General features: G+C 46.6%; 1 protein-coding gene across 3 annotated transcripts; it reads left to right on the top strand.

Annotated features, from left to right (window-relative positions):
• Window positions 1–593: 593 nt before the first annotated feature.
• LOC127927957 (RNA exonuclease 5-like) lies at window positions 594–9,996 on the top strand. 3 transcript variants are annotated; one of them, XM_052514723.1, is made up of 5 exons: window positions 594–1,702; window positions 3,212–3,307; window positions 5,552–6,179; window positions 6,603–6,891; window positions 9,135–9,996. In XM_052514723.1, exons 2-5 carry the CDS (start codon window positions 3,266–3,268, stop codon window positions 9,223–9,225), a joined length of 1,050 nt encoding a protein of 349 aa, XP_052370683.1. In that variant the 5' UTR covers window positions 594–1,702; window positions 3,212–3,265; the 3' UTR covers window positions 9,226–9,996. The 3 variants fall into 3 exon arrangements, with proteins under 3 accessions (XP_052370683.1, XP_052370682.1, XP_052370681.1); XM_052514722.1 differs by lacking the exon at window positions 594–1,702 and having other exon boundaries at window positions 2,888–3,307; window positions 9,135–9,245; window positions 9,301–9,996; XM_052514721.1 differs by lacking the exon at window positions 594–1,702 and having other exon boundaries at window positions 2,889–3,307.
• Window positions 9,997–17,438: the final 7,442 nt, after the last annotated feature.

Raw genomic sequence — 17,438 nt, 5'->3', positions numbered from 1 at the left:
CATGCGTCTGGGCGTATGTAGTGTGTACTGGGGTGTAGTGTGTCTGGGAGTATGTAGTGTGTACTGGGGTGTGTGAGTGTGGCGTTAGGTTCTAATTTTCAGAGTATAAAACTAATTTGACAATATCAAAGCTCAAACCAAGTTTATTTTTCCCCAGAGGGTCCATAGATTCTCTCAATGGTGTAGCTGTAGAACAGGATCTGAGGCCAAATCTCCTCAGCCTCCTGAGGGGGAAGAGGTGCCGTCGTGCTCTCGTCACAACTGTGTGGGTGTGTGTGGACTATGTTCATTCCTTAGTAATGTGGATACTGAGGATCTTGGAAGTTCTCTACCTGCTCCACTACAGCCCCATTGATGTGGTTGGAGGCGTGGCTCACCCCTCCGTTTCCTGCTCCACTACAGCCCCATTGATGTGGTTGGAGGCGTGGCTCACCCCTCCGTTTCCTGCTCCACTACAGCCCCATTGATGTGGTTGGAGGCGTGGCTCACCCCTCCGTTTCCTGCTCCACTACAGCCCCATTGATGTGGTTGGAGGCGTGGCTCACCCCTCCGTTTCCTGCTCCACTACAGCCCCATTTCCTGCCTGCCCACTACAGCCCCATTGATGTGGTTGGAGGCGTGGCTCACCCCTCCGTTTCCTGCTCCACTACAGCCCCATTGATGTGGTTGGAGGCGTGGCTCACCCCTCCGTTTCCTGCTCCACTACAGCCCCATTGATGTGGTTGGAGGCGTGGCTCACCCCTCCGTTTCCTGCTCCACTACAGCCCCATTGATGTGGTTGGAGGCGTGGCTCACCCCTCCGTTTCCTGCTCCACTACAGCCCCATTGATGTGGTTGGAGGCGTGGCTCACCCCTCCGTTTCCTGCTCCACTACAGCCCCATTGATGTGGTTGGAGGCGTGGCTCACCCCTCCGTTTCCTGCTCCACTACAGCCCCATTGATGTGGTTGGAGGCGTGGCTCACCCCTCCGTTTCCTGCTCCACTACAGCCCCATTGATGTGGTTGGAGGCGTGGCTCACCCCTCCGTTTCCTGTAGTCCACGATCAACTCCTTTGTCTTTCCGACGTTGAGGGAGAGGTTGTTGTCCTGGCACCACACGGCCAGGCCTCTGATCTCCTCCCTATAGGCTGCTTCATCGTCGTCGGTGATCAGTCCCTACCACCGTCGTGTCATCGGGTAAATTTGATGATGGTGTTGGAGTCGTGCGCGGCCACGCGGTCGTAGGGTGGACAATGAATACATGATGGAACTAAGCACATAGCCGAGCGGCCCGTGTTGTTGGTCAGCGTGGTGGATGTGTTGTTGCCTCCCCTTAACGCCTGGAGCCGGCCCGTGTTGTTGGTCAGCGTGGTGGATGTGTTGTTGCCTCCCCTTAACGCCTGGAGGCGGCCCGTGTTGTTGGTCAGCGTGGTGGATGTGTTGTTGCCTCCCCTTAACGCCTGGAGCCGGCCCGTGTTGTTGGTCAGCGTGGTGGATGTGTTGTTGCCTCCCCTTAATGCCTGGAGCCGGCCCGTGTTGTTGGTCAGCGTGGTGGATGTGTTGTTGCCTCCCCTTAACGCCTGGAGCCGGCCCGTCAGTAAGTCCAGATCCAGTTGCAGAGGAAGGTGTTTAGTCCCAGGGTCCTGAGTTCAGTGATGAGCTTGGAGGTGACTGTGGTGTTGAATGCTGAGCTGAAGACAATGGACAGCATTCTCACATACCGGTAGGTAAATCCTTTTGTCCAGATGGGTGAGGGTAGTGTGGAGTACTAAGATTTAGATGCACTATTGTAAAGTGGCTGTTCCACTGGATGTCATAAGGTGAATGCACCAATTTGCAAGTCGCTCTGGATAAGAGCGTCTGCTAAATGACTTAAATGTAAGTGTAAATGAGTACAATAGAGATTGAGTCATCTGTGTATCTGTTGGGTATGTGAATTGGACTGGGTCCAGGGTGTCTGGGATGATGGTGTTGATGTGAGCAATGACCAGCCTTTCAAAGCATTTCACGGCTATATATGTGAGTGCTATGAGGCCATAGTCATTTAGGCAGGTTACCTGGGCGTTGTTGGGCACGGGGACAATGGTGGTCTGCTTGAAACAAGTTGGTATTACAGACCGGGTTAGGTTGAAAATGTCAGTGAAGACACCTGCCAGATGGTCAGCGTATGCGTCTTGGTATTCCGTCTGGCCCTGCGGCCTTGGTCTTACTCACATCGGCTAGAGCGTGATCACACAGTTGTCCAGAACAGCTGGTGCTCTCATGCATGGTTCAGCATTGCTTGCCTCGAAGTGAGCATAGAAGCAATTTAGCTTTGTCTGGTAAACTTGCGTCGCTGGGCAGCTCGTGGCTGGGTTTGGCTTTTGTATACTGTGATAGTTTACAAGCCCTGTCACATCCCTCGAGCATCAGAGCCGGTGTCGTAGGATTCAATCTTAGTCCTGTATTGACGCTTTGCCTGTTTGATGGCTCGTCGGATGTCGTAGCGGAATTTCTTATAAGCCTCCGGATTAATGTCCCTCTCCTTGACAGTGGCAGCTCTAGCCTTCAGCTCAATGCGGATGCTGCCTAGAATCCACGGCTTCTGGTTGGGGTACGTACTTACGGTCACTGGAGACGACGTCGACAATGCACTTATTGATGAAGCTAAAACTACTCAATGTTATTGGATGAATCCCAGAACATATTCCAGTCTGTTGCTCGTGAAACAGCAGCTTTTAGCATCCACTTCATTGGACCAGCACCAACACCTGATTCGACTAATAAAAGTCTTGATGAGGAACCAGAGTTGGTGACTAACATTTAACATTTAAGTCATTTAGCAGACGCTCTTATCCAGAGCGACTTACAAATTGGTGCATTCACCTTATGACATCCAGTGGAACAGCCACTTTACAATAGTGCATCTAAATCTTTTAGGGGGGGTGAGAAGGATTACTTATCCTATCCTAGGTATTCCTTAAAGAGGTGGGGTTTCAGGTGTCTCCGGAAGGTGGTGATTGACTCCGCTGTCCTGGCGTCGTGAGGGAGTTTGTTCCACCATTGGGGGGCCAGAGCAGCGAACAGTTTTGACTGGGCTGAGCGGGAACTGTACTTCCTCAGTGGTAGGGAGGCGAGCAGGCCAGAGGTGGATGAACGCAGTGCCCTTGACTAGTGATCGAGATCACTTTCCTATGAGTATATGTGCTTCATAAATGTGAGTTTGACCTTTGACCCTGTGATGACTCGGCAGGTGCATGCAGAGGTAGAGTTTGAGCTGCTGGAGGGAGCTGTGCTGGCTGTCGAGATGCTCAACGGAACACCGCTACACAGCGGACACATCGTCAAGGTCTGGATCTGTCCCTCGTTTTCTGTTTATCTACGTTTCTCTCTCCTAACCCCCTCATGTACCTGTCTGGGTTTTTTCTGCCTCTCTTTTTTTGCTTTGTGTCTCTCTATCTTTCTGTCTGTCTCTCTCTCTCACTCACTCTCTTTCTGCCTCTCTCAATCTCTTTCTGTCTCTCTCAATCTCTTTCTGTCTCTCTCAATCTCTTTCTGTCTCTCTCAATCTCTTTCTGCCTCTCTCAATCTCTTTCTGTCTCTCTCAATCTCTTTCTGTCTCTCTCAATCTCTTTCTGTCTCTCTCAATCTCTTTCTGTCTCTCTCAATCTCTTTCTGTCTCTCTCAATCTCTTTCTGTCTCTCTCAATCTCTTTCTGTCTCTCTCAATCTCTTTCTGTCTCTCTCAATCTCTTTCTGTCTCTCTCAATCGCTTTGTCTCTCTCAATCGCTTTGTCTCTCTATCTTTCTGTCTGTCTCTCTCTCTCTCACTCTCTTTCTGCCTCTCTCAATCTTTCTGTCTCTCTCAATCTCTTTGTCTCTCTCAATGTCTTTGTCTCTCTCAATCTCTCAATCTCTTTCTGTCTCTCTCAATCTCTTTCTGTCTCTCTCAATCTCTGTGTCTCTCTCAATCTCTGTGTCTCTCTCAATCTCTTTGTGTCTCTCTCAATCTCTGTGTCTCTCTCAATCTCTTTGTGTCTCTCTCAATCTCTTTGTGTCTCTCTCAATCTCTGTGTCTCTCTCAATCTCTGTGTCTCTCTCAATCTCTTTGTGTCTCTCTCAATCTCTGTGTCTCTCTCAATCTCTCTGTGTCTCTCTCAATCTCTGTGTCTCTCTCAATCTCTTTGTGTCTCTCTCAATCTCTGTGTCTCTCTCAATCTCAATCTCTGTGTCTCTCTCAATCTCTGTGTCTCTCTCAATCTCTGTGTCTCTCTCAATCTCAATCTCTGTGTCTCTCTCCATCTCGGTGTCTCTCTCAATCTCTGTGTCTCTCTCAATCTGTGTCTCTCTCAATCTCTTTGTCTCTCTCAATCTCTTTGTGTCTCTCTCAATCTCTTTGTGTCTCTCTCAATCTCTTTGTGTCTCTCTCAATCTCTTTGTGTCTCTCTCAATCTCTTTGTGTCTCTCAATCTCTTTGTCTCTCTCAATCTCTTTGTCTCTCTCAATCTCTGTGTCTCTCTCAATCTCTGTGTCTCTCTCAATCTCTTTGTGTCTCTCTCAATCTCTGTGTCTCTCTCAATCTCTTTGTCTCTCTCAATCTCTTTGTGTCTCTCAATCTCTTTGTGTCTCTCTCAATCTCTGTGTCTCTCTCAATCTCTGTGTCTCTCTCCATCTCGGTGTCTCTCTCAATCTCTGTGTCTCTCTCAATCTCTGTGTCTCTCTCAATCTCTTTGTGTCTCTCTCAATCTCTGTGTCTCTCTCAATCTCTGTCTCTCTCAATCTCTGTCTCTCTCAATCTCTGTGTCTCTCTCAATCTCTTTGTCTCTCTCAATCTCTTTGTGTCTCTCTCAATCTCTTTGTCTCTCTCAATCTCTGTGTCTCTCTCAATCTCTTTGTCTCTCTCAATCTCTTTGTCTCTCTCAATCTCTGTGTCTCTCTCAATCTGTGTCTCTCTCAATCTCAATCTCTGTGTCTCTCTCCATCTCGGTGTCTCTCTCCATCTCGGTGTCTCTCTCAATCTCTGTGTCTCTCTCAATCTCTTTGTGTCTCTCTCAATCTCTGTGTCTCTCTCAATCTCAATCTCTGTGTCTCTCTCCATCTCGGTGTCTCTCTCAATCTCTGTGTCTCTCTCAATCTCTGTGTCTCTCTCAATCTCTGTGTCTCTCTCAATCTCTTTGTGTCTCTCTCTCAATCTCTTTGTGTCTCTCTCAATCTCTTTGTGTCTCTCTCAATCTCTTTGTCTCTCTCTCAATCTCTTTGTCTCTCTCAATCTCTTTGTGTCTCTCTCAATCTCTTTGTGTCTCTCTCAATCTCTTTGTGTCTCTCTCAATCTCTTTGTGTCTCTCTCAATCTCTTTGTCTCTCTCAATCGCTTTCTGTCTCAATCGCTTTCTGTCTCAATCGCTTTCTGTCCTGCCTGTGTCTCTTTCACACTGTCCGTCTCCCCACTCTCTTTCTCCCTCTCTGTCCTTTTTTCATAGACTTGTTCTAATTTCTCCCTCTGACCTTTGCTTCCAGTAATTCTCCCCTTCTGTCTTGTTGCTCATGCTCTTTCTGAATGTAAATCTAGTGTGTGTTCTCTCTCCTACCGGTCAGGTCCAGAGACCTGTAAAGGAGTCCACGTTGGATCTGGACGTCTTTCTGAGTTCCCTGCAGGATGACCCGCTAAATGCTAACGTCATCTACGCCGCAGGGCTAAAGGCTAACGCTAAAACAGCACAGTTTGCAGCCAAAGTTAATGGGACTGGGCTAAATGCTAATGCGGCAGCTGAAGTCAATGAGACCGGGTTAAATGCTAATGCGGCAGCTGAAGTCAATGAGACCGGGCTAAATGCTAACATAGCAGCACTCCCAGCTAAGGTCAATAGAGCTAGGCTACATGCTAAAGCGAACCATTCGGGGCTCTTAGAGAAAGTCAATGGAACTTTTCTAAATGCTAAAGCTAAGCTAGCTGAAGCGAATGGACCTGGGCTACATGCTAAAGCTAAATTTGCTAAGCTAGCAGAGCTCTCAGTTGAAGTCAATGGCACTCTGCTCCAAGTGAAAACTATGCTAGCAGAGATAGCAGCCGAAGCCAATGTTGGAGCGAGGCTCCATGCTAAGACTGCCGGACTCTGTGAAGAGGACCTCCGCGAGGCCTTCGGACAGTACGGAACGGTTCAGGGCGTAATTCTACCTGCAAAGCACTCTGGAAGACAGAAACGTAGGAGACATGCTTTCCTAAGTGAGTCAAAGCTTCACATGTACCAACAGCTTTTTATTATTATTATTATGATTTATTTTAATTATTATTATATTATTTTATTTGTATTATTATTATTTTATTTTATTATTATAATGTATTTATTTATATTATTTTATTATTATTATATTATTATTATTATATTATTATTTTATATTATTATATTATTATTGTATTTTATTTAGCAGACGCTCTTATCTGGAGCAACTTAACCTTGTTGGCTCAGGGATTCGAACCAGCAACCTTTTAAGTCACCGGCCCAATACTCTAACGGCCGCTCATCATCCATGACCTGGGTCTAATTTTAGCCATTGAATTTTAGTTGTTCGAAATATAAAAAAGTATGATTTTTAAAATGCAATTGGTTTGCTAATCATCATATTAAAAATGTGCACATTTTTCCAGAGTATGATAGTCCTGACACTGTGGACGCGGTCCTCAGCTCACCTGTGGAACTCTGGGACAGGAAGGTGAGCACTCGCAGAGCCCTGACTCCGCCCCACCTGTGCTCCTGGGTTACTATGACGACGACTGGGTCCGACAGAGAGACAGCGGACGAGTCGTCGCAGGAAACCAGAAGAGAGGAACAGGAAGTGGCGTGCGTGATGAGGAAGTTGGACCGGCACGTGGGGAAGCTGTTCAGATCTCTACCTGACAACACCCTCAGCATCGTACTGCTGCCTGGTCACAACAGGTGAGAACAGACACTGGCCCAATCCCTAATCAATCACCTTATGCACTTGTGGAGATCTGAAAGGATTTAATTGGTATGAGCAATATGTTGATATCATCAGGAGGTCAATGTGGAGCTCTATTACCAGGTTTCTTAACCCTGTCAACTCTTCTCAGATCTGTGCTTAGGGGTTGTGATTTGAGATCGGGCTCAAGTCATGTTAGGACACCAGAGGTGTATCCACAGCGTAGCAAAACGTTTAGCGAAAAACAACTAGTGTCTCCTTTTGGACGATGTTTAGTTATGGTAGCCCCTCCCTGTTTTGGACGATGTTTAGTTATGGTAGCCCCTCCCTGTTTTGGACGATGTTTAGTTATGGTAGCCCCTCCCTGTTTTGGACGATGTTTAGTTATGGTAGCCCCTCCCTGTTTTGGACGATGTTTAGTTATGGTAGCCCCTCCCTGTTTTGGACGATGTTTAGTTATGGTAGCCCCTCCCTGTTTTGGACGATGTTTAGTTATGGTAGCCCCTCCCTGTTTTGGACGGTGTTTAGTTATGGTAGCCCCTCCCTGTTTTGGACGATGTTTAGTTATGGTAGCCCCTCCCTGTTTTGGACGATGTTTAGTTATGGTAGCCCCTCCCTGTTTTGGAGATGTTTAGTTATGGTAGCCCCTCCCTGTTTTGAACGATGTTTAGGGGTAGCCTCTGTTGTTTTGGATAGCCCCTCCCTGTTTTGGAGTTTAGAGGTAGCCCCTCCCTGTTTTGGACGATGTTTAGTTATGGTAGCCCTGTTTTGTTTTCTATAGAGGAATTTTTTCAATGGGTTGTTGTTTTCTATAGAGGGGGGGCTGTTGTTTTCTCAGGGGGCTGTTTTCTATAGAGAGAGAGAACTCACTCAGGGGGGCTGTTGTTTTTTCTATAGAGAGAGGGAACTCAGGGGGCTGTTGTTTTCTATAGAGAGAGGGAACTCAGGGGGTTTTGGACTGTTGTTTTCTATAGAGAGAGGGAACTCAGGGGGCTGTTTTTTGTTTTCTATAGAGAGAGGGAACTCAGGGGGCTGTTGTTTTCTATAGAGAGAGGGACCCACTCAGGGAGGGAACTCAGGGGGCTGTTGTTTTCTATAGAGAGAGGGAACTCTGTTGTTTTCTATAGAGAGGGGAACTCAGGGGGGCTGTTGTTTTCTATAGAGAGAGGGAACTCAGGGGGCTGTTGTTTTCTATAGAGAGAGGGAACTCAGGGGGCTGTTGTTTTCTATAGAGAGAGGGAACTCAGGGGGCTGTTGTTTTCTATAGAGAGAGGGAACTCAGGGGGCTGTTGTTTTCTATAGAGAGAGGGAACTCAGGGGGCTGTTGTTTTCTATAGAGAGAGGGAACTCAGGGGGGGCTGTTGTTTTCTATAGAGAGAGGGAACTCAGGGGGGGCTGTTGTTTTCTATAGAGAGAGGGAACTCAGGGGGGAGGGAACTCAGGGGGCTGTTGTTTTCTATAGAGAGAGGGGAACTCAGGGGGCTGTTGTTTTCTATAGAGAGAGGGAACTCAGGGGGCTGTTGTTTTCTATAGAGAGAGGGAACTCAGGGGGGGCTGTTGTTTTCTATAGAGAGAGGGAACTCAGGGGGGGCTGTTGTTTTCTATAGAGAGAGGGAACTCAGGGGGGCTGTTGTTTTCTATAGAGAGAGGGAACTCAGGGGGGGGCTGTTGTTTTCTATAGAGAGAGGGAACTCAGGGGGCTGTTGTTTTCTATAGAGAGAGGGAACTCAGGGGGCTGTTGTTTTCTATAGAGAGAGGGAACTCAGGGGGGCTGTTGTTTTCTATAGAGAGAGGGAACTCAGGGGGCTGTTGTTTTCTATAGAGAGAGGGAACTCAGGGGGGCTGTTGTTTTCTATAGAGAGAGGGAACTCAGGGGGCGGTTGTTTTCTATAGAGAGAGGGAACTCAGGGGGGGGCTGTTGTTTTCTATAGAGAGAGGGAACTCAGGGGGGGGGCTGTTGTTTTCTATAGAGAGAGGGAACTCAGGGGGGGCTGTTGTTTTCTATAGAGAGAGGGACCTCAGGGGGGGCTGTTGTTTTCTATAGAGAGAGGGAACTCAGGGGGGGCTGTTGTTTTCTATAGAGAGAGGGAACTCAGGGGGGGCTGTTGTTTTCTTTAGAGAGAGGGAACTCAGGGGGGGGCTGTTGTTTTCTATAGTGAGAGGGAACTCAGGGGGGCTGTTGTTTCCTATTATTTAGAGAGGGGTGGATTCTAATACGCTGTTGGTTTGCTTTTTTCAGTGCCCATGGCGATGGTCTGTGTTTCCTGGAGGTCAAACAGGGGTCAGCAGCACTCGGTGACCACGCCCACGACCTGATGCTACCTGCATAGGGTACCTTCCCAAGATTCCCAGAAATCCAGTTCCTTCCCAAGATTCCCAGAAATCCAGTTCCTTCCCAAGATCCCGGTTGGAAGATTCTGGATTTCTTGCTTACCCCCTCCTGATTTCGTGAATCTTCCAAACGGGACATTTTGGGAAAGTTAACAGATGTTGGCAACACTTTGCCTGCGATACTGTGTTTTACCATCTTGGTGTGCTGTAGCCCAGCAGTGCTGCAACTTGACTAACAAAGACAGCTATAGGCTACGAGAGTATGAAGTTATGTTTTAAATAAACAGGTGAGTCTACTTACGAGTGTAGTGTGCACTATGAGCACCCTATTCCCTATGTAGGGTACACTATGAGCACCCTATTCCTTATGTAGCGTGTACTATGGGCAGCCTATTCCCTATGTAGTGTGCACTATGAGCACCCTATTCCCTATGTAGTGTGCACTATGGGCAGCCTATTCCCTATGTAGTGTGCACTATGGGCAGCCTATTCCCTATGTAGTGTGCACTATGGGCAGCCTATTCCCTATGTAGTGTGCACTATGGGCACCCTATTCCCTATGTAGTGTGCACTATGGGCAGCCTATTCCCTATGTAGTGTGCACTATGGGCACGCCATGGGTCCTGGCAAAACTCTCTACAGGGATTATTAGGGTGCCATTTTGGACGTAAACTCACTGTTTGACCTGTATTGCTGCTTCTGATCTGAATCACATGATGCCTTGTGTCGTCTTTATCATGTCCTCCTAATAAACAGGTGATTGTTGTTAACATGGTTCTGTCATTCAATAGAGAGCTAGCTTCTACTGTCTGGTAGTACATTCACAACTCTACTCCGTCAGAGTAGAATGCATAACTCGCTCTGTCACCTCCCTCCGTCACAGAGTAGAATGCATAACTCCCTCCGTCACAGAGTAGAATGCATAACTCGCTCCGTCACAGAGTAGAATGCATAACTCGCTCCGTCACAGAGTAGAATGCATAACTTGCTCCGTCACAGAGTAGAATGCATAACTCCTCAGTCAGAAGAATGCATAACTCGCTCTGTCACCTCCCTCCGTCACAGAGTAGAATGCATAACTCCCTCCGTCACAGAGTAGAATGCATAACTCTATAGACAGAGTAGAATGCATAACTGTTCCGTTTTCACAGAGTAGAATGCATAACTCTCTCTGTCACAGAGTAGAATGCATAACTCTCTTTTCCGTCACAGAGTTTGCATAACTCCCTCCGTCAGAGAGGAATGCATAACTCCCTCCGTCAGAGAGTAGAATGCATAACTCTCTCTGTCACAGAGTAGAATGCATAACTCCCTCCGTCACAGATTAGAATGCATAACTCTTGTCACAGAGTTGCATAACTCCTCTGTCACAGAGAGAATGGAACTCACAGAGGAATGCATAACTCCCTCCGTTGAGTAGAATGCATAACTCTATCCGTCACAGAGAGAATGGAACTCCGGGGTAGAATGTTGTTTTCCGTCATAGAGTAGAATGGGAACTCTCTCCGTCACAGGTAGAATGTTGTTTTCCGTCACAGAGTAGAATGCATAACTCCCTCCGTCAGGTAGAATGCATAACTCTCTCTGTCAGAGTAGAATGCATAACTCCCTCCGTCACAGAGTAGAATGCATAACTCAGGGGGGCTACTCCGTTTTCACAGAGTAGAATGCATAACTCCCTCCGTCTATAGAGTAGAATGCATAACTCTCACAGAGTAGAATGCATAACTCTGTTGTCTACAGAGTAGAATGAACTCTCTGTCACAGAGGGAGTAGAATGCATAACTCTCTCCGTCACAGAGTAGAATGCATAACTTCTAGAGAGAGAGAATGCATAACTCCCTCCGTCACAGAGAGAATGCATAACTCCCTCCGTCACAGAGGAATGCATAACTCTTGTTTTCTACAGAGTAGAATGCATAACTCCCTCCGTCAGAGTAGAACTGCATAACTGTTCCGTTTTCTATAGAGAGAATGCAACTCCCTCCGTTTAACTCTCTCTGTCACAGAGTAGAATGCATAACTCTCTCCGTCATAGTAGAATGCATAACTCCTCCGTCACAGAGTAGAATGCATAACTCTCTCCGTCACAGAGTAGAATGCATAACTCTCTCCGTCACAGAGTAGAATGTTGTTTTCCCTCCGTCAGGGAGTAGTTTGCATAACTCCCTCCGTCACAGAGTAGAACTGCATAACTCCCTCCGTTTTCTATAGAGAGTAGAATGCATAACTCTCTCCGTCACAGAGTAGAATGCATAACTTCTAGAATGCATAACTCCCTCCGTCACAGAGTAGAATGCATAACTCTACTCCGTCAGAGTAGAATGCATAACTCCCTCCGTCACAGAGTAGAATGCATTGTTTTCTATCCGTCAGGTAGAATGCATAACTCTCTCTGTCACAGAGTAGAATGCATAACTCTCTCCGTCACAGAGTAGAATGATAACTCTCTCCGTCAGAGTAGAATGCATAACTCTCTCCGTCTCCCTCCGTCACAGAGTAGAATGTTTTCTCCCTCCGTCACAGAGTAGAATGCATAACTCTACTCCGTCAGGTAGAATGCATAACTCTCTCTGTCACAGAGGGAATGCAACTCTCTCTGTCACAGAGTAGAATGCATTCTTTCCGTCACAGAGTAGAATGGGAACTCCCTCTGTCACAGAGTAGAATGCATAACTTCCGTCTTAGAATGCATAACTCTAGTCACAGAGTAGAATGCATAACTCCCTCTGTCACAGAGTAGAATGCTCCTCCGTTTAGAATGCATAACTCCCTCCGTCACAGAGTAGAATGCATAACTCTTCCGTCAGAGTAGAATGCATAACTCTCTCCGTCACAGAGTAGAATGTTAACTTTCCTCATAGAGTAGAATGCATAACTCTCTCCGGGGGCTGAGTAGAATGCATAACTCCCTCCGTCATAGAGTAGAATGCATAACTCCCTCCGTCACAGAGTAGAATGCATAACTCTCTCTGTCAGAGTAGAATGCATAACTCTCCGTCACAGAGTAGAATGCATAACTCTACTCCGTCACAGAGTAGAATGCATAACTCCCTCCGTCACAGAGTAGAATGCATAACTCTACTCTGTTGTCACAGAGTAGAATGCATAACTCTCTCTGTCACAGAGTAGAATGCATAACTCTCTCTGTCACAGAGTAGAATGCATAACTCTCTCCGTCACAGAGTAGAATGCATAACTCTCTCCGTCACAGAGTAGAATGCATAACTCTCTGTCAGAGTAGAATGCATAACTCCTCCGTCACAGAGTAGAATGCATAACTCTCTCCGTCACAGAGTAGAATGCATAACTTCTCCGTCACAGAGTAGAATGCATAACTCCCTCCGTCACAGAGTAGAATGCTTAACTCCCTCCGTGAGTAGAATGCATAACTCCCTCCGTCACAGAGTAGAATGCATAACTCCCTCCGTCACAGAGTAGAATGCATAACTCTCTCTCACAGAGTAGAATGCATAACTCCCTCCGTCACAGAGTAGAATGCATAACTCTCTCCGTCACAGAGTAGAATGCATAACTCTTTGTCACAGAGTAGAATGCAAACTCTCTCTGTCACAGAGTAGAATGCATAACTCCCTCCGTCACAGAGTAGAATGCATAACTCTCCGTCACAGAGTAGAATGCATAACTCTCTCCGTCAGAGTAGAATGCATAACTCTCTCTGTCACAGAGTAGAATGCATAACTCCCTCCGTCACAGAGTAGAATGCATAACTCCCTCCGTCACAGAGTAGAATGCATAACTCTACTCCGTCGCAGAGTAGAATGCATAACTCTACTCCGTCGCAGAGTAGAATGCATAACTCTACTCCGTCGCAGAGTAGAATGCATAACTCTACTCCGTCGCAGAGTAGAATGAAACTCAGGGTCACAGAGTAGAATGCATAACTCCCTCTCTGTCACAGAGTAGAATGCATAACTCGGTCACAGAGTAGAATGCATAACTCGCTCTGTCACCTCCCTCCGTCACAGAGTAGAATGCATAACTCCCTCCGTCACAGAGTAGAATGCATAACTCCCTCCGTCACAGAGTAGAATGCATAACTCTCTCCGTCACAGAGTAGAATGCATAACTCCCTCCGTCACAGAGTAGAATGCATAACTCCCTCCGTCACAGAGTAGAATGCATAACTCCTCCGTCACAGAGTAGAATGCATAACTCCCTCCGTCACAGAGTAGAATGCATAACTCCTCCGTCACAGAGTAGAATGCATAACTCCCTCCGTCACAGAGTAGAATGCATAACTCCCTCCGTCACAGAGTAGAATGCATAACTCCCTCCGTCACAGAGTAGAATGCATAACTCCCTCCGTCACAGAGTAGAATGCATAACTCTCTCCGTCACAGAGTAGAATGCATAACTCTTCCGTCAAGAGTAGAATGCATAACTCCCTCCGTCACAGAGTAGAATGCATAACTCCCCTCCGTCACAGAGTAGAATGCATAACTCTACTCCGTCACAGAGTAGAATGCATAACTCCTCTGTCACAGAGTAGAATGCATAACTCTCTCTTGTCACAGAGTAGAATGCATAACTCTCTCTGTCACAGAGTAGAATGCATACTCTTTGTCACAGAGTAGAATGCATAACTCTGTTAGAATGCATAACTCTATCCGTCACAGAGTAGAATGCATAACTCCTCCCACAGAGTAGAATGCATACTCTCTCCGTCACAGAGTAGAATGCAAACTCGACAGTAGAATGCATAACTCCCTCCGTCACAGAGTAGAATGCATAACTCGTTCACAGAGTAGAATGCATAACTCGCTCTCACCTCCTCCGTCAAGAGTAAATGCATAACTCGTCCGTCACAGAGTAGAATGCATAACTCTCTCCGTCACAGAGTAGAATGCATAACTCTCTCCGTCACAGAGTAGAATGCCTAACTCTCTCCGTCACAGAGTAGAATGCCTAACTCTCTCCGTCACAGAGTAGAATGCATAACTCCTCCGTCAGAGTAGAATGCATAACTCCTCCGTCACAGAGTAGAATGCATAACTCCCTCCGTCACAGAGTAGAATGCATAACTCCTCCGTCAGAGTAGAATGCATAACTCTCTGTCACCTCCCTCCGTCCTAGAATGCATAACTCCCTATCAGAGTAGAATGCATAATCTCTCCGTCACAGAGTAGAATGCATAACTCCCTCCGTCACAGAGTAGAATGCCTAACTCTCTCCGTCCCTAACTCCGTCCGTCACAGAGTAGAATGCATAACTCCCTCCGTCAGATAGAATGCATAACTCCCTCCGTCACAGAGTGAATGCATAACTCCCAGTCACAGAGTAGAATGCATAACTCCCTCCGTCACATGAGTAGAATGCATAACTCTCCCGTCACAGAGTAGAATGCATAACTCTCTCCGTACAGAGTAGAATGCATAACTCTCCTCCGTCACAGAGTAGAATGCATAACTCTTCTCTGTCACAGAGTAGAATGCATAACTCTGGGAGTAGAATGCAGCCTCTACAGAGTAGAATGCATAACTCTCTACTCCGTCACAGAGTAGAATGCATAACTCTACTCCGTCACAGAGTAGAATGCATAACTCTCTCCGTCACAGAGTAGAATGCATAACTCTCTGTCCAGAGTAGAATGTAACTCTCGCTCTGTCACAGAGTAGAATGCATAACTCGGTCACAGAGTAGAATGCATAACTCGCTCTGTCACCTCCCTCCGTCACAGAGTAGAATGCATAACTCTCTCCGTCACAGAGTAGAATGCATAACTCCCTCCGTCACAGAGTAGAATGCATAACTCTCTGTCACAGAGTAGACTATGGGCACCCTCCGTCACAGAGTAGAATGCATAACTCCCTCCGTCACAGAGTAGAATGCATAACTCTCTCCGTCACAGAGTAGAATGCATAACTCCCTCCGTCACAGAGTAGAATGCATAACTCCCTCCGTCACAGAGTAGAATGCATAACTCCCTCCGTCACAGAGTAGAATGCATAACTCCTCCGTCACAGAGTAGAATGCATAACTCCCTCCGTCACAGAGTAGAATGCATAACTCTCTCCGTCACAGAGTAGAATGCATAACTCTCTCCGTCACAGAGTAGAATGCATAACTCTCTCCGTCACAGAGTAGAATGCATAACTCTCTCCGTCAAGAATGCATAACTCCCTCCGTCACAGAGTAGAATGCATAACTCCCTCCGTCAAGAGTAGAATGCATAACTCTCTCCGTCACAGAGTATTCAATAGAGAGTAGAATGCATAACTCCCTGTCACAGAGTAGAATGCATAACTCTACTCCGTCACAGAGTAGAATGCATAACTCTCTCCGTCACAGAGTAGAATGCATAACTCTACTCCGTCACAGAGTAGAATGCATAACTCCCTCCGTCACAGAGTAGAATGCATAACTCCCTCCGTCACAGAGTAGAATGCATAACTCCTCCGTCACAGAGTAGAATGCATAACTCGCTCCGTCACAGAGTAGAATGCATAACTCCCTCTCCGTCACAGAGTAGAATGCATAACTCCCTCCGTCACAGAGTAGAATGCATAACTCCCTCCGTCACAGAGTAGAATGCATAACTCCCTCCGTCACAGAGTAGAATGCATAACTCTCTCCGTCACAGAGTAGAATGCATAACTCTCTCCGTCACAGAGTAGAATGCATAACTCTCTCCGTCACAGAGTAGAATGCATAACTCCCTCCGTCAGAGTAGAATGCATAGAGTAGAATGCATAACTCCCTCCGTCACAGAGTAGAATAGAATGCATAAATGCTCTCTCCGTCACAGAGTAGAATGCATAACTCTCTCCGTCACAGAGTAGAATGCATAACTCTCTCCGTCACAGAGTAGAATGCATAACTCTCTCCGTCACAGAGTAGAATGCATAACTCTCTCCGTCACAGAGTAGAATGCATAACTCTCTCCGTCACAGAGTAGAATGCATAACTCCCTCCGTCACAGAGTAGAATGCATAACTCCCTCCGTCACAGAGTAGAATGCATAACTCCCTCCGTCACAGAGTAGAATGCATAACTCTCCGTCACAGAGTAGAATGCATAACTCTCTCCGTCACAGAGTAGAATGCATAACTCTCTCCGTCAGAGTAGAATGCATAACTCTCTCCGTCACAGAGTAGAATGCATAACTCTCTCCGTCAGAGTAGAATGCATAACTCTCTCTGTCAGAGAGAATGCATAACTCTCTCTGTCAATGCATAACTCTCTCCGTCACAGAGTAGAATGCATAACTCTCTCCGTCACAGAGTAGAATGCCTAACTCTCTCTGTCACAGAGTAGAATGCATAACTCTACTCCGTCGCAGAGTAGAATGCATAACTCTCTCCGTCACAGAGTAGAATGCCTAACTCTCTCTGTCACAGAGTAGAATGCCTAACTCTCTCTGTCACAGAGTAGAATGCATAACTCCCTCCGTCGCAGAGTAGAATGCATAACTCTACTCCGTCGCAGAGTAGAATGCATAACTCCCTCCGTCACAGAGTAGAATGCATAACTCTCTCCGTCACAGAGTAGAATGCATAACTCGCTCTGGTCTTATTTTGAAGGCTTCCTCTGAAGGAAGACGGGGGAAACAGATGTTCAGTTTGAAACTAATGGTGGGTCGGGTGAAGATGAGAACACAGAGAGTGAGAACGAGTGGGTTACCGTGGGTTACCGTGGGGAACAAGGAAAGGGTTGAGTGGCGTTGAAGACGCGATGGTAGTAGAGCCTACACACCAGTGAATGTTTCACGCCACCAAGGGACCCTGATATATTTTACGTTAAAAAGGTGGACTGCATAATTTATTGCAACGGTCATAAACTGCACAGCACAAACGGAAAATAAATAAGAGTGCAGCTGAACGCTCTTTGGGACATAGGAATCCTGTCGAAGAATGTTCCGCCCTGGACTATGACTGGATGTGGTTTTTAAACAGTATAGTTTTTTCTTTTTCATTGTGCCCCTCTAATGAGGGACTGATTTAGACCTGGGATACAAGGTGTGTGCAATTAATTATCAGGTAGAACAGCAAACCAACAGGCTCCAGACCTCTAGGCTAAGAGTTGAGAACCCCTGGTATAGCGTATGACGTCGTTTCCTCCAAATTATTTTTTATTTTTATGTCGTTCACTGCCCTGTACAGTAGGTGGCGGCAATAGACATTCAAGTCTGCCAATAAACCTCAGAACAATGCTTCCTTCCCATACCGGAAATGACGGCATCAAACTGCTG

Source organism: Oncorhynchus keta, unplaced genomic scaffold, assembly GCF_023373465.1.
Source record: "Oncorhynchus keta strain PuntledgeMale-10-30-2019 unplaced genomic scaffold, Oket_V2 Un_scaffold_19987_pilon_pilon, whole genome shotgun sequence".
Lineage (NCBI taxonomy): Eukaryota > Metazoa > Chordata > Actinopteri > Salmoniformes > Salmonidae > Oncorhynchus > Oncorhynchus keta.
Note: the sequence above shows the minus strand (reverse complement) of the source record. Positions and strands in the feature narration are given on the sequence as shown.